The 17,156-nt window shown below is 37.6% G+C and overlaps 1 protein-coding gene across 2 annotated transcripts in view; it reads left to right on the top strand.

Moving 5' to 3' along the window:
* Positions 1-13,244, top strand: part of LOC132107750 (cadherin-8-like) — a 113,392-nt gene extending 100,148 nt beyond the window's left edge. Inside the window, exons 8-12 of one of the 2 annotated variants that reach the window (XM_059513924.1) lie at positions 3,214-3,350; positions 4,860-4,981; positions 5,563-5,674; positions 10,936-11,187; positions 11,364-13,244. In XM_059513924.1, the coding sequence (XP_059369907.1) occupies positions 3,214-3,350; positions 4,860-4,981; positions 5,563-5,674; positions 10,936-11,187; positions 11,364-11,857 (1,117 nt within the window). In that variant the 3' untranslated portion in view covers positions 11,858-13,244. Of the gene's footprint in view, positions 1-3,213; positions 3,351-4,859; positions 5,052-5,140; positions 5,542-5,562; positions 5,675-10,935; positions 11,188-11,363 lie in introns of those variants that run through there. The other variant, XM_059513933.1, reaches the window with a different exon arrangement.
* The last annotated feature ends 3,912 nt before the right edge of the window (positions 13,245-17,156 follow it).

Here is a 17,156-nt window from a genome sequence, read left to right as displayed (position 1 = left end):
CGTGGCGTGGTTGTTGGTGCCAGACGGTCCGGTCTGAGTATTTCACAATCTGCTCAGTTACTGGGATTTTCACGCACAACCATTTCTAGGGTTTACAAAGAATGGTGTGAAAAGGGAAAAACATCTAGTATGCGGCAGTCCTATGGGCTAAAAATGCCTTGTTGATGCTAGAGGTCAGAGGAGAATGGGCCGACTGATTCAAGCTGCAAATATGCAGCAAAGCATTTGTGAAGCCACAACACCCACAACCTTGAGGCGGATGGGCTACAATGGCAGAAGACCCCACCGGGTATCACTCATCTCCACTACAAATAGACAAAAAAGAGACTACAATTTGCACAAGCTCACCAAAATTGGACAGCTGAAGACTGGAAAAATGTTGCCTGACCTGATGAGTCTCGATATCTGTTGAAACATTCCAATGGTAGAGTCAGAATTTGGCGTAAACAGAATGAGAAAATGGATCCATCATGCCTTGTTACCACTGTGCAGGCTGGTGGTGGTCGTGTAACGGTGTGGGTGATGTTTTCTTGGCACACTTTAGGCCCCTTAGTGCCAATTGGGCATCGTTTAAATGCCACGGCCTACCTGAGCATTGTTTCTGACCATGTCCATCCCTTTATGACCACCACGTACCCATCCTCTGATGGCTACTTCCAGCAGAATAATGCACCATGTCACAAAGCTCGAATCATTTCAAATTGGTTTCTTGAACATGACAATGAGTTCACTGTACAGTCGTGGCCAAACGTTTTGAGAATTACATAAATATTAGTTTTCAAAAGGTTTGCTGCTAAACTGCTTTTAGATCTTTGTTTCAGTTGTTTCTGTTATGTACTGAAATATAATTACAAGCACTTCATGCGTTTCAAAGGCTTTTATCGACAATTACATGACATTTATGCAAAGAGTCAGTATTTGCAATGTTGGCCCTTCTTTTTCAGGACCTCTGCAATTCGACTGGGCATGCTCTCAATCAACTTCTGGGCCAAATCCCGACTGATAGCAACCCATTCTTTCATAATCACTTCTTGGAGTTTGTCAGAATTAGTGGGTTTTTGTTTGTCCACCCGCCTCTTGAGGATTGACCATAAGTTCTCAATGGGATTAAGATCTGGGGAGTTTCCAGGCCTTTGGACCCAAAATTTCAACATTCACTAGCCACTTAGTTATCACTTTTGCCTTATGGCACCGTGCTCCATCGTGCTGGAAAATGCATTGTTCTTCACCAAACTGTTGTTGGATTGTTGGAAGAAGTTGCTGTTGGAGGGTGTTTTGGTACCATTCTTTATTCATGGCTGTGTTTTTGGGCAGAATTGTGAGTGAGCCCACTCCCTTGGATGAGAAGCAACCCCACACCTGAATGGTGTCAGGATGCTTTACTGATGGCATGACACAGGACTGATGGTAGTGCTCACCTTTTCTTCTCCGGACAAGCCTTTTTCCAGATGCCCCAAACAATCGGAAAGGGGCTTCATCGGAGAATATGACTTTGCCCCAGTCCTCAGCAGTCCATTCACTATACTTTCTGCAGAAGATCAATCTGTCCCTGATGTTTTTTTTTTTGGAGAGAAGTGGCTTCTTTGCTGCCTTTCTTGGCACCAGGCCATCTTCCAAAAGTCTTCGGCTCACTGTGCGTGCAGATGCGCTCACACCTGCCTACTGCCATTCCTGAGCAAGCTCTGCACTGGTGGCACTCCGATCCCGCAGATGAATCCTCTTTAGGGGACGATCCTGGCACTTGCTGGACTTTCTTGGACGCCCTGAAGCCTTCTTTACAAGAATTGAACCTCTTTCCTTGAAGTTCTTGATGATTCTATAAATTGTTGATTTAGGTGCAATCTTAGTAGCCACAATATCCTTGCCTGTGAAGCCATTTTTATGCAACGCAATGATGGCTGCACGCATTTCTTTGCAGGTCACCATGGTTAGCAATGGAAGAACAATGATTTCAAGCATCACCCTCCTTTTAACATGTCAAGTCTGCCATTCTAACCCAATCAGCCTGACATAATGATCTCCAGCCTTGTGCTCGTCAACATTCTCACCTGAGTTAACAAGACAATTACTGAAATGATCTCAGCAAGTTCTTTAATGACAGCAATGAAATGCAGTGGAAAGGTTTTTTTGGGATTAAGGTAATTTTCATGGCAAAGAAGGACTATGCAATTCATCTGATCACTCTTCATAACATTCTGGAGTATATGCAAATTGCTATTATAAAAACTTAAGCAGCAACTTTTCCAATTTCCAATATTTATGTAATTCTCAAAACTTTTGGCCACGACTGTACTAAAATGGCCCCCACAGTCACCAGATCTCAACCCAATAGAGCATCTTTGGGATGTGGTGGAATGGGAGCTTTGTGTCCTGGATATGCATCCCACAAATCTCCATCAACTGCAAGATGCTATCCTATCAATATGGGCCAACATTTCTAAAGAATTAAAGAATGCTTTCAGCACCTTGTTGAATCAATGCCACGTAGAATTAAGGCAGTTCTGAAGGCAAAAGGGGGTCAGACACAGTATTAGTATGGTGTTCCTAATAATCCTTAAAGTGTGTGTGTGTGTGTGTATATATATATATATATATATATATATATATATATATATATATATATATATATAAAATATAATTTATTTTTCTATAATTTTTTTTTTTTTTTACACCCTTAAAAAATTAATTACGGATTTGATTTTGTTTCTCTTTTTTTTCTTCCACTTCATTCCCCTTTGTAACTTTGTCAGTTTGATTGACACATAGCTGAACATTTCAGGGTCTGTCTCTCGGTGGTACATGGAGCTGTCAGAGCCTGACTGAAATCCACCCTGCCTCCCGGAGACTGTTCCCAGGTTCTTTCTTTCTTTCTTTCTTTTCTTTCTTTCTTTTATTTCTTTCTTTCTTTCTTTCTTTCTTTCTTTCTTTCTTTCTTCCATTTATAATTTAATTTACAACCCATTCCTCATCCACTGGGGCCTTCTAAAATGTTATACATCACACTCGTGTTTTAGAGAATGCCCAAGTAGATTTAACCCTAATAATTCAAGGATTAGTCAATAATTCAATAATTCAATATATATATATATATATATATATATATATATATATATATATATATATATATATATATATATATATATATATATATAGGACCATTTTACCTCATATACTAAAGGATTTTATTCTCTCTCTCTCTCTTTTCATCTACAGGTATTTTATTGATAGGCACACAGATTTAGAGAGGCAGTTTAACATTAATGTTGATGACGGGAAGATCACATTAGCTAAACCTCTGGATAGAGAGATGGATATGTGGCACAATATCACCGTGACAGCCACTGAAGTTCGTAAGTACAATTTTGCTTTCTTCCTCTTGATTGAAACATTAAATGTTTTATGTTTCAAAATGATTGTATAACAATATCAAAGAGACCATTACAGTTAACATCTTTTATTACGTAACATGGTTTACAATGGAGAAACTAATGTGTGTATTGATTCAACATGTTAAAAGGCTCTAAGATAAAAGGTCAAAACCTGAACCATAACAGCTTATGTAATATAAGCTTTAACTTACACCTCAGGAACTAATTTACCATCAATAGATTTTCAGGTGGTAAAATTTCCTCTCAGACAGAGATTTAACTGATATATCAGCTCAGCAGTCAATTCATGGACATCCAACTTCTACTCACACCAGAGCTGTTTGCTGTACATAACAGATAAAAGAACATCTGTTGACTGGATAAAGAACTTATTAAACACAAGCTGTGGACCAGAAATAAACACTGCACAAGCCATCCATAAACCTTGAGATTTTGATTGGCATTTACAGCTACATTATTCAGATACTGGAGCCAAAAATCTTTCCCTGGAGGAGGTAAAAAAATATTGATGTTGTCATATACAATTAAAATAAGATGTCTTTGAGCTCAAAGACCAGAATAAACAGAATTTTTTAAGGGCTCCTCACATAGCAACATTGAATGTGAAGTTTACCATGCTAAATTGTTTTGCATAGTGTTTTAACATGATGACCAACAAATCTGGAATTGTATTTATTTATCTTGGTGATGCCTCTGGTGAAGCAGTATTTAAGTAAATATCTGTACAGCATGGCTATGAATATTAGTCTGTGCTACTACATTATATTGAATCTGGTCAAGGCTCATATGCTCATATATATATATATATATATATATATATATATATTTTTTTTTTTTTTTTTGTGTTTGTTTTTTTTTATCAGGGAGAGAAATAAATTGACAGGTCAAATGCATTTCAAATGCTGTTTGCAGTATGCCCTGAATTACCCGTAAGCTGTTAAGGTACCTTGTCATTTGCTAAAGCCAAACGAAGAGATAATTGCTTTAAAAGTCAGTGGTTGCAACCCTAATTAAGTACAATCATTTACATGGGTCCTCAAAAGGGACTGTGAATTACTGCCAATGAATAATTCCAATGAAAAGTTAATCTAATTAAATTGCCCTTTATTTTCTTCTTCCACCGTTTTATTAATATTCATTTTTTAACCTTCATTTATAAAACATGCACTTGTACAGGGGATTTCAAAGGCACTTTGAATGTTTTTTTATTTTATTTATTTTTTTTATCGTAATCCTGTTTTGCATATTTGATAATGTCTAAAGATCAGACTGAAGCTGCATCTCATCTGTTTCTCAATCAACCCAAAGGATGGGAGGGAAAAAAAAGGGAAACGAAGAGAGAGAAACAAATAGGAGACCGAAAAAAAACTGGGTCATTGTATTTGTCTGGGATTTGCAATAGCTCTCTTCTATATTTGGCTTATCTACTTCTGTTTTCAGTGTTTTAAAGCTTGTCTCTTCTGATATCAGGAAACCACAGCCAGATTTCAAGAGCCACAGTGGCAATCAAAGTGTTGGACATAAATGACAACGCCCCTGAGTTCGCCACTGAGTACGAAGCCTTCCTTTGTGAAAACGGCAAACCTGGACAGGTACGAGGGCATCAATCAAGCCCGCCAGCAGCATCTCCATCTCATAGCTCCTTTGTAACGATCAGTCATGGTAAATTATAGCCTATTGATTTAAGAGAGAGAAGTAAGAGACACTTGGGTGGCCTTTTCTAGCTACTCACTCTCTCTCTTCCGTTGCAGAAAATGAAAACAATCAGATCCATTCAGGCACGGTCAGAGTCTGCATCTCTCTAGCCGACATGCAGTGTCTGTGACTAACAGTATCAGTATGTACTTCCTCATCCTCTGCCCTATAACGCAGACACCATAAGAACATTCTCCATCCATGTTGGGAAAAGAATGGCTGGGTCCCGCTTTTCAGCGAGCTGTAAATCGTAAAGAAAAAGAACATGTCTTGAAAGGGGGTGGCAGATATTTAGATGGACATGGCACAGAAAAGTGGGCTGCCAAAGCCTGTGCCCCTTAGATTAGGGTCTCTACTTTTATGAGTGAATGGGACAGATTTTTCATCCCGTGTTGGCTGCTGTCAGTGTCTGGCCCCATATGATGTCAAAAATAGAGTAATGGATGACTGGTCCCTCTCTTTGTGTCTGTGTCCACAGGTGATTCAAACCATCAGCGCTTTGGACAAAGACAATCCTTCCCAGGGACACACTTTCCACTACCGTCTGGAGATACTCAACAATCCCAATTTCACCATCAAAAACAATTTAGGTATGTTCCTCTACACAAACGTTTTACCAACACCTCCCAATTAAGTTTTAATTGCAAAGCAGCCACCGGTACTGTGATGCACACATTTTAGGATTGTGAAATGATTAAAATTTTTTGGAAAGAGATTCCCAAAATAAAAAAGATTATTGGAAACTATGTTCCGTGTATCTGAAACATGTAATTTTTGACAAAACTCATCGGTCTGAAAAGCAAGGTGTGCTCTGATTGGCCAACTATCCAGTGCATTGTGATTGGCCGAATGCCTCAAGTGTGTGATGGAAATGTTATGCCCCTCACCATACTGGGATGGCATGTCCAGGTCAGAACATAGGCATGACAGGACAAAAACAATAACACACTTAACAAACGAGGCATTTGTTGCATCCAGTGGGGACATAATGACTGATTATAATGAATTATACTGTCTTTTTACGCATAACCTTGCATATTGCACTGAGTAAACATAAAAGCATGTCTGCATTTGTGATAGGACAAACGACAACAATCGCTACTCTACACTGCTCAAATTTGTGTTTGAATCATCAGTGGCAAATTCTTTAAATATAAAAAAATGCAAACGGCCGGGGGGCTAGAGTGATAAACGATCTGGCTAGAGTGAAAGCCGATCTGGTTGATGAATTTCTTCAGCGACCAGCATGGTTCAGCTCTAGGCATGACAAAGCAGATATATTCCTCTTTTGATAGGCCAAACACGTAGTTTTGCTTTCACAATGAAACACACAGTGAATCCATGACATTGCGCCGATGGCATTATGCAAATCTTCCCACACAGTGATGTAAACATGGGGGCATGTTAAAATGAGTAATTTTGGAAGGGTGTGGACTAGTCTTAACTTTGATAAAGAATATCTCTTTGGATTTGAGACTTTAGTCTTTGCAACTTTACAGATCTTCTCTATGCACCAAGAACTTATATCACTCCAAAGAGAAAGGAAACATTTAAATTGATGTATTATATGACCCCTTTAAAAGAGCATTTTTAACATTTTATTTAGCAGGGAAATGAGAATGAAATGAACATTGAGAGAACGAGAGAATGAGAGAGAGAGAGAGAGAGAGAGAGAGAGAGAGAGAAATCTGTTTGCACAAACATAGTGTGTCAAGCGCAGTCTGAGAGGCATGCATTTGAATAGGGAAATCTGCCAGAATTAGTGTACCCAAAAGTTAGCAGATGCACAATTGTCTGGACATCAGCTATTTTGTACTCCCCAGTGCATTTTGAAAGAAAACAAATGAACAGAATCCAAGCCGAAGTTTAGCGATGCAACTTGATGTAGGGTGACTTACTCAAAGCTGAGGCTGTGCAGCAGATGGTTCTAAATTTGTTTGCTAAATACACTGATTTTTCTTTCTTTTTTGTATTACCTATCCAACCTTTTTTACTGAACTCCTGCTGTTCTCGCTTCACTGAAAATCCTAATATTGCACTATGCTTTTAAAGACTTGAGGGAGAACTGTATTTATGTAGTTCCATTTGGCATGTGGTCTTATGGCTGACCGTTGAAGGAGCTGTTGTTTTGTCTAATCACCAAAAGACGAAACATGGTATTTTTGAACCAGACAGATCAGAGGTTACATCATAAGAGCTCTGCCTTCCAAGGAACAGTCATAATTTGTGTTTACATGGAAGTAGGTAAGAGTGTGAAAAGGAAAGAAATTGTGGATCCCCCTATAGTCTCTGTAAAAGCTATATGTGAAAGGAAAACAAATAATAAAATAATAACATTATTATTATTATTATTATTAAGGTTAAATAAAACAGATTATTTGAGTATATACTGCAAGAAAATAATATGTCAGTCTCCATGGTTAACATTTAATTTCACAAAATTAATTTGTTTAAATCAATGTGTTACTTGCTATTTCTTTGTAATTATCATGTTTTTTTTACCATTATTTATTTATTTATTTATTTTTATTCTCTATTATATTATTATTATTATTATTATTATTATTATAGACAATTTTTATACCTAAAACTATACTTCCTCACTGTTTATAAAAAATAAACCATAATATCAGGTATGAAAAAAGAAAATTTTGAATTCAGAACAGCACAGAATTCAAGCGTATGTTAATAAGCAAAACAGATTATTATGGTTATATTTAAACATTCAGGCTTATGTTTATAACCTAGAAAACAAAGATGTAAAAATGTGATTCATGATAGGGAGAAATTAATATTATTGCTGTGTGTGTATTGTTATTGTTAAATATTGTTTAAATGGGTTAATCTTTAGTAATTTAAGTAATGCTATAGGCTTGTAATAGCTTGTAGTGTCTTTTTTATACATTATAATAATTGTACTGTTTTATTTTTGTAAATACAATGAACAAGAAACTCACAAAAGAGGTTTGGTTTAAAATAAGTTTTCAAGGAGAAAAATATTAACCACATCAACTCTGGGGACCCACCGGTGGGTCCAATATTGCATATGCCTAATTCTCAAAAAATCAAAATAACAGCTGAAGTGGTTAAAGAAAGATTAATCAATACTGATAAGAAAATTGTGGAACAATAGACTACTAAGACAAAGACAGAACTTGAGAATTGTAAGATGAAGCAGATAGGCAGAATGTCATTAGTGACATCTCGGTGATATCTTCAGAGGCAGCATGTACTATACACTATAAGCAGAAACTTATGAACATATGAACATCATTTACACTGGTACAATGGACATTAAAAAAGTGCATAGAAAAATATGCCAGTGTGCAAATGGATCATTCAGTATTCTGAATGAACAGACAGTAGTGCAAGTAATAACAAGTGTGTGTTTTATTTGTTTGTTTGTCTGTAAACCAAATATAGTGACGAGGAGGGGTGAGGAGTGTGTGTTTGGTATGTGTGTGTGGGGATGGTTGATCCTTGTCTGAGGTTGAACAGTCTATGGGCAGGGTAAGAGGAGTCCTAAAGAATGCTGCAAGCTCGACGTAGACAGCATTTTCTCTGGATGTCTTCAATAGCAGGAAGTGTTGTCCCTGTGATGCGTTGGGTGGTTTTCATCACCCTCTGCAGTGCCTTGCGGTCAGCAACTGAGCAGTTCCCATACCAGATTGTGATAGCACTGGTCAGGATGTTCTCGATCGAACACGGATAGAAGTTCACCAGGATGGCTGAGACCAATTGGTTCTTTCCTTCTTATTCTGCAGTGTTCTTAGGAAGAAGATGCAGTGGTGACCCTTCTTGACCAGGCTGGAGGTGTTTGTGGTCCAGGACAGGTCCTCCGAGATGGTGGTTGAAGCTGGAGACACGTTCAACAACCATCACATTAATGTGGATGTGGTCATGCGTGCATCCTTTCTTCTTCCTGAAGTCCACAATGAGCTTATTTGGTTTACTGTAGGCAGTCTCATCATTGTCTCTGATGAGGCCAATCACCTTGGTGTCATCTGCAAACTTAATGATGGAGTTGGATCCATACACAGGCTTGTAGTCATGGGTGTAGAGGGAATAGAGGAATGGGCTCAGCATACAGCCCTGTGGTATGCCAGTGTTGAGTGTGATGGTGGTGGAGCAGGTGTTGCCTGACCTAACATGTTGAGGTCTGTTGGTCAGAAAGTCCATAATCCAGTTACAGAGGGAGGTTTTAATGTCCAGGTATCCAAGTTTTGTGGTCAGCTTGTAGGGAATGACAGTGTTTAATGCTGAGCTGAAGTCTACAAACAACATCTGTTCATATATATTGTTGATATATGCGTGCGTTGATCCGGCTCAATGTAGTGTAGACATCTGTGGAGGTGAGTTTGGAGGTGAACCCACATTAGCTTACATTAGATACATTTACTTACATTCTTTCTGTCTATGTATACTACACAACTTTTTGAAGTCTAGATTTCACACACTTGGATTAATGTCATTCTCTTCCAGTCATAAAACTATTAATCATGTTTAACTTACCATACAATCATGGCTGCTGTTTTTATTTAATTTTTTTCACTCACACTTAATTGCGTGATTATCCTTCCTGACAACTCGTTTTCAAAGATAATGTGCAAATAATGATCTAAACAGTATATGAACATCACATAGGAATACATACAGTCTATGATGGTTCCCACCTGCACACATTAGGAAGGTTTGGAGCTGAGCTGAGCTGAGGAGATTTGTTTGTGATGATAACTGTAATCTACAGTGGCTGGTGACATGGAGAGGCCGATGTGAGCTAGGAACTGTCAGGACCACCTCAGCTATCTTGACCTAAAAGTTAAGCTTCAGTGTATTGTGTATTGTGAACTGAAAAAATAAATAAAAAATTGAGAGAGAAAGATTGAATACCCGAGCGCAACATTATAGCTCACATATTCCACCAGAAGATTATATTAGCCTTTATTTTGTTATATTGTGACTAGTACTCTATGAAATGCTCAAATGCCTAGAAACATTTATTATGACTGTAGCTGAGCATAGACACGTGAAATATAGTCAGATAAACAGAAATGAGGACTGCATATCAGCGAATATTGTTTGGTGAAATGATATACATTAGTTCAGGATAATGTTCTTCACACATAATGACACAGAAAAAAAAGGAACTTTAATTACATTGATAAATCAGCTTAACGCTTTTGCAGATAATTGCTTTGTGATCTCAGGGAAAAAGAAAGAAAGCCATATTTACATTTTTCATTAGCATGTTTATGAGCGGAAATTAAATTCCGACCATGTTCAGTTTACAAATATTTGTTCCAGTGAGCTTTGTGATGTCCTTTCATTCCATAGATTTAAATGATGAACTTCGTGTTCACCCTTGTGAGAACCAATAAATAAATGCATACATACTGGACATTCTGGTGTATCAGCCTGAGATATTATCTAAACCTTTCACTCAGTAGCTGAATTTATTTTCTTCTTTGAAATAAAAATTGAAGGCTTTTAGGGAGACGTTGTGCAGCGTATTGACTGTATGAGCTCCTTGAGACAATGGAGAGCTTCAACATATGCTTTGGGATATGAGGGGGCAGATGATGAAGTTACAACTTCTGAATAGAAGCTCCAGTGGAAGCTCCAATACTTTGCTCCGTTTCTTTTGTCTGCCTCCCTGAGACACTTCCACTACTCCCATAGCCTTTGCAAAAGATTGACGGCAGAGATTAAGCTATTTATATCCATCTGTTTATTTATCGGTGGAACAGACATTGTCTTGTCATAAATTTAATAGTGTGTTGTTTCCCTAACATTTACTTGCATGAATTCTCTTTGATTTCAATCATCACAGCCAAACTTTATCTCTCCCCAGATAACTCAATCAGCGTTCTTGCCAAGCACGATTCCTTTCGGCGACAGAAACAGGATACGTACCTCCTTCCCATCGTCGTGACTGACGATGGCGAACCTCCAATGAGCAGCACGAACACTTTAACTATCCGGGTGTGCGGCTGCAGCAGGGAAGGCACTGTGCAGTCGTGCAATGTCGAAGCTTTTGTTCTTCCCATTGGTCTCAGCATGGGAGCTCTGATTGCTATTCTAGCTTGTATAATTCTACTTCTCGGTAGGTCATTTCAGCTGCCTCTTTTACTCCTTATTTTTTTAATTGAAATTCACTTTGTGATGTGCATGTAAGATTTGAATTGAAAAGGTACTTAGTGAAAAAATCTAAATTCAAAACCTCTGAACTGTGCAAGGCAAAAGTAGAGCTCACTAAGTGGATGTTCTTGTGACTTTCAGTTATTGTGGTGTTGTTTGTGACATTGAGGAGACACAAGAATGAGCCTTTAATCATAAAAGATGACGAGGATGTGAGGGAGAACATCATCCGTTACGATGACGAGGGAGGTGGGGAGGAGGATACGGAGGCCTTCGACATTGCCACCCTGCAGAACCCAGATGGCATCAACAGCTACCTGCCCAGGAAGGACATCAAGCCTGACCTGCAGTTCATGCCCAGACAGGGTCAGCACTCAGGTCCGAATGGAGTAGACGTGGATGAATTCATCAATGTACGGCTTCACGAGGCAGACAACGATCCCACTGCTCCACCATACGACTCCATCCAAATCTACGGCTATGAGGGCAGGAGCTCCATCGCAGGCTCCCTGAGTTCCCTCGAAACAGCCTCCTCAGACTCAGACCAGAACTATGACTACCTTAGAGAGTGGGGGCCACGCTTCAGAAGACTGGGTGAGCTCTATTCTGTGTGTGAGAGCGACAAAGAAACTTGACCTCCAAGCGCCACGGACATTTTGCTTTTGTTCACATAACTTGTGTATTATGCTACGGGGATGTAAGACACAGCTTTTAAAAGGGGTGGGAGTGGAAGTTTTCCTTTTTTAAAACTTAAGAGAGACCTAATAGCATTAGTCATCTACCATATCAGAACTTACCAGTGTCTATAGTAGGAGGTCAATGATACTTGTGGAGTGTGAGTTTAGATTACTGTCATTGAGTGTCTTGCAGTATTTTGGGTATTTGTTGTTTACTGTGAACATCAGAGGCATCAGAACCTTGATTCTTGGCAGACGCTTGAAAAGACTGGATGGAAATAGGACTTTTGGACACCTTATAGCCCGCTGTGGCAGGAGAAAAAGGACTGGACTGCAGAGGCCTCAAAATGACACTGCTCCCCAGCGACAACATCTCTTGCCGTCATTCAGATGAAGGAACATTAAAAAAGATGGTAAAATAAATAGCAATATATTGTCTACATTACTTATGAATGTATGTGTGGTTTAACAAATGCGAGCGCAATGAAAATACATCACACTGGCTTTAGGATCTTCTTGCTGAGATAACATTTGACCCTTTGATACTATGTGGCCAGATTTCTTGAATAAACTGGAAAAGCCTATAGGCTTGCTTTATACAACCCTTTGTATCCATATGCTTTAAATGTGGTTCACACTCTAAGATGATTAGACTGTGCAAGACAACAGGAGAATCGTGGAAACAATGAGGCCTTCGTTTTACAAAAGCAAGCATTAAGTACAGTCATATGTCATATGTTTTTTTTTTAGGAACATTGATGGTGTTTCTTCATTATTGTGTATGTTTTATATAAATATATAAATATTAATCACCAGTCGTCTGTTTTGTGCTGCAGGTTTGAGTATATTTATACTTTTTATTTATATATTTATTTCAGCCAAATTTTTATTTTTATTAACTTTTTAATATAAAATTTCAAGCTTTTCCTCTTAAGCTTTTTTCACTTTTCTGCATCAGTGTTTTTTATTTTTTTTTATTATTTTTTTTGTTTTAAAGCTGAACTGAATTTCTGTATTGAAATTCACATAGTGAGATTTGTTAACTACACTGTACTGTGAAATCCACAGAGAATTTGATACTGACCCGGAATGATTAATCAATATTTCTTTGACACTGTGTGTGTGTGTGTGTGTGTGTGTGTGTATATATATATATATATATATATATATATATATTAGGGGTGTAACAGTACGCAAAAATCACGGTTCGGTACGTACCTCGGTTTTAAAGTCACGGTTCGGTTCATTTTCGGTACAGTAAGGGAAAGAAATGCAAACATTAAACTGCAGGTTGTTTATTACTATACACTTTTTTTAATACTTTTTAATAAAATATATATAAAATAAAAAAGAATAAGAAATAAAATACTGCTGCAAAGTTCTCCACTAAATAAAATACTCTCAGTCTCAAACCAATATCATATAATATAATATAATATAATGAAAAATATAAATAAATAACTATGATTACAGTGCAGCATTACCAATCCCAGCTTGTAGGCCTGCTTCACCAGAACCGTGCCGTGCCTGCTGATGTAGGTGACAGGGAGACCGCCGACAGACCAGGCTCTTGTCTTCATGACAACAATATCTATACTTCATGTTGAGCATAAAGATAAAGCCTACTGATAAAGGACACCGTCAACAGTATTGACGGCAAAATAGACTATGTTTGACAGGTGCAATATATGAAAATCGATAATTATTAATTTATTTTTTAAATTACATTTATATCTGAATTTATGTCAACCTATAGACTTTCAAACATCAAAGTGTCATGAATTAATATGTATTTGTGCACAACGCTTCCAACATGCTTGCGTGTCGCGTGAAAAATAGGCGTCGGTTCTATTTCTAGCATGCACACGTTTTCCGCGCGTCTCACGCAGGCAGTCTGCAAGCTCTAACCTGTTAACATGGGAGCCGAATTTGGACACGCCACGCAGCTGAGACGCCGGCCTTAGAATCAGCTGCAGGGCAGGATTTGCGCTGAACGCGGAGACTTCCGCTACTTAATATGTTCGTTTGGAAACACGAAAATGTACTTATGTTCCGCGCACAAAATATTGCATTCCGTCATTCGGTACACACGTGCACCGTACCGAAAGCCCTGTACCGAAACGGTCCGGTACGAATATACGTACCGTTACACCCCTAATATATATATATACAGTACAGACCGAAAGTTTGGTCACACCTTCTCATTCAAAGAGTTTTCTTTATTTTCATGACTATGAAAATTGTAGATTCACACTGAAGGCATCAAAATTATGAATTAACACATGAATTAACATTATGAACTATATACATAAAAAAAAGTGTGAAACAACTGAAAATATATCATATTCTAGGTTCTTCAATGTAGCCACCTTTTGCTTTAATTATTGCTTTGCACACTCTTGGCATTCTCTTGATGAGCTTCAAGAGGTAGTCACCTGAATGGTCTTCCAACAGTCTTGAAGGAGTTCCCCGAGAGATGCTTAGCACTTGTTGGCCCTTTTGCCTTCTGTCTGCGGTCCAGCTCACCCCTAAACCATCTCGATTGGGTTCAGGTCCAGTGACTCTGGAGGCCAGGTCATCTGGCGCAGCACCCCATCACTCTCCTTCTTGGTCAAATAGCCCTTGATGCCTTCAGTGTGACTCTACAATTTTCATAGTCATGAAAATAAAGAAAACTCTTTGAATGAGAAGGTGTGTCCAAACTTTTGGTCTGTACTATATATATATATATATATATATATATATATATATATATATATATATATATAGTCACTCTGGTGTGCTAAAAAGAAATGTCAATATCAGTGGTAATATACTTCAGAGATATTTTACTCAAAATAATTTCTAGGGGTGCCAATAATTGTGGCCAACATGCATTGTAGAAAAAAAATCATTTCATCATGAGTTTTTCTCCCCACTTTCAATTGTTTTACTTTAACGATACGTTAGAATTTTGTGAATTTTTCGAATGAAAGATCAAAAGGATAAACAATGCAGATTTATTTTCACAGCCACCTTTGCTCATATTTACCAAGGTGCCAATAATAGTGGAGGGCAATGTGTGTGTGTGTGTGTGTGTGTGTATGTGTGTGTGTGTGTGTGTGTGTGTGTGTGTGTGTGTCTGTGTGTGTCTGTGTGTGTGTGTGTGTACTGTTCAAAGTCTTAGGCCACTAGTATTTTCACCAAAAAATAAATAAATAACTGAAGTCTGTTATTCCTATGTTTTGCTGTAGTGTGACACTAGTAAATATCAGTTTACATTCCCAAACATTATTTTTGCCATTAATTGTAATAATCTAGTGAGATCTTTGTTTGCACAATAAGTCTGACAAAAGTCAGTGCTTCACACAGAGATCTGATCTCACCATCATCCAGTCTGTCTGGAATAACATGAAGAAACAGAACAAACTGAGACAGACTAAATCCAGAAGAAACTGTGGCAGTGTCTTCAATACACTTCGAAAAAAAAAAAAAAAACTAACTTCAAAGCTACCTGAAAAACAATGCGCAAGTGCACCTAGGAAACTTAAAACTTTGCACAGTACTGTATATTTGCAGGTTTCTTGAAGTGTTTTGGAGACTTTGCCACAGTTCTTCTGGATTTAATCTCAGTTTGCTCTGTTTCTTCATGACAGACTGGATGATGGTGAGATCAGATCTCTGTGTGGTGCACTGGCTGTTGTCAGATTCCTTGTGCAAACAAAACCTCACTAGATTATTTCATTTAATGGCAACAATAATATTTGGTAATGTAAACTGATATTTACTACTGACACAGTACAGCAGAAGATATAAATAACTGACTTAAAACCATTTTTTGTTGGTGAAAATAATAGTGGCCTAAGACTTTTGCACAGTACTGTATATTCATATACTGTATACAGTGATATCAGAGATCATTCTAAGCACAATAGCTGAGAACATCTAGTTCATGTTTATATTTGACCCCTGCAATTTCTGAAAATTAAAAATCCACTGAGTAAAGAAATACAGAAACAGACTTGTTATGTGTTGCACTGTACGATATTTGAGCAACAACAACAACAAAAGGTGTACATAGAGTCATTGCTGATTCTCTTAGCTTTTATTTGAAGTGATAGGTTTTGTTTATGCACATTAGCTATTGCACATGGGGATCTGGCACTGGAGCTACGTACATACTCTGTTTGTATCAATGCGATATATGGCAATTCTCTTGGACAGACAGTATATATAAAATAGTATTTCATGCAAATCATATTTTCTACTGTGCTTTAATGCTCATACACTTGTATGTTTAATTAGCTATCTCTGTATTGTAATCTGAGATATCCATGTATTGTTTCTTACTTTGTGAAATATATTTTTATTAATACTTGTGGGTGTAACTTTTATTGAGACAAGCATGTCACAGGTCCTGATCCCTGTACTTGAGATACCTTTCTTTATTGTTTCCTTTTTATTTAATTATTATTATTTATTCATTTATTTATTTTTTTTTGTTCAAATAATTTTCCCATGTGGGGTTATCAGTTAATCTATCAATTTTTGTGAGGATTTTTTTATTATTTTACAGAACACTAATGCATTGTGTTTGAGTTTGTTGGATTTATATTTTATTGACCATAATGCCATCACAGACCTGCAGCGCTACATGTGCTAGACTGACTTCTTTGGCCATGCTTGCTTGGTTATTTTCAGCATATCATGCCAAGAGCATTGTGTTTTTAAAACACTGTGTCAAGTAAAAAACTTAGGGTCTCTGCAGGGTGTTTCTTTCAGTTGCCCTCAGTTTAGCTTTTTTTTTTCAAAGACATTGGCACAAGCTGTGTGAACGGCTTCTCCCATTCTGTCCTGTTTGCTCCTGGTAAGTGTGGTTTGGAAAGGTAAACTGCATTTAGTACATCTATTTTATGAATAATAAACTGTATAAAATTCATATTACATTGCCAGCCCTACATAAAAACAAATAAGTAAAAGCTTTATACTAGAGTTAGTATATCCTTATATATTTTAAAAAAAAAAGTAGCTTTAGTGTCAGAATGAAAACCTTTGCAAGAGATGCTGATAGATTTTAATTATCTGTACCCCCTAGTGTTTTCCAACAAAGTGGAGGCTTGTGATTCATAATCCTCTCCCCCTTTTCTCGTTCCCTTTGAAAGATTTGAATTTATCCTCAAGCCTATCTGATATTAGATTGCTTTCATGAATAACAAAAGCTGTTGATCTTGTCAATTATTGAGCCGGAGTGGATTTATCATTTGTTACACTGAATACA

This window comes from Carassius carassius, chromosome 2 (genome assembly GCF_963082965.1).
Source record: "Carassius carassius chromosome 2, fCarCar2.1, whole genome shotgun sequence".
Classification (NCBI taxonomy): Eukaryota; Metazoa; Chordata; class Actinopteri; order Cypriniformes; family Cyprinidae; genus Carassius; species Carassius carassius.
This window is presented reverse-complemented; position numbering and strand designations above follow the sequence as displayed.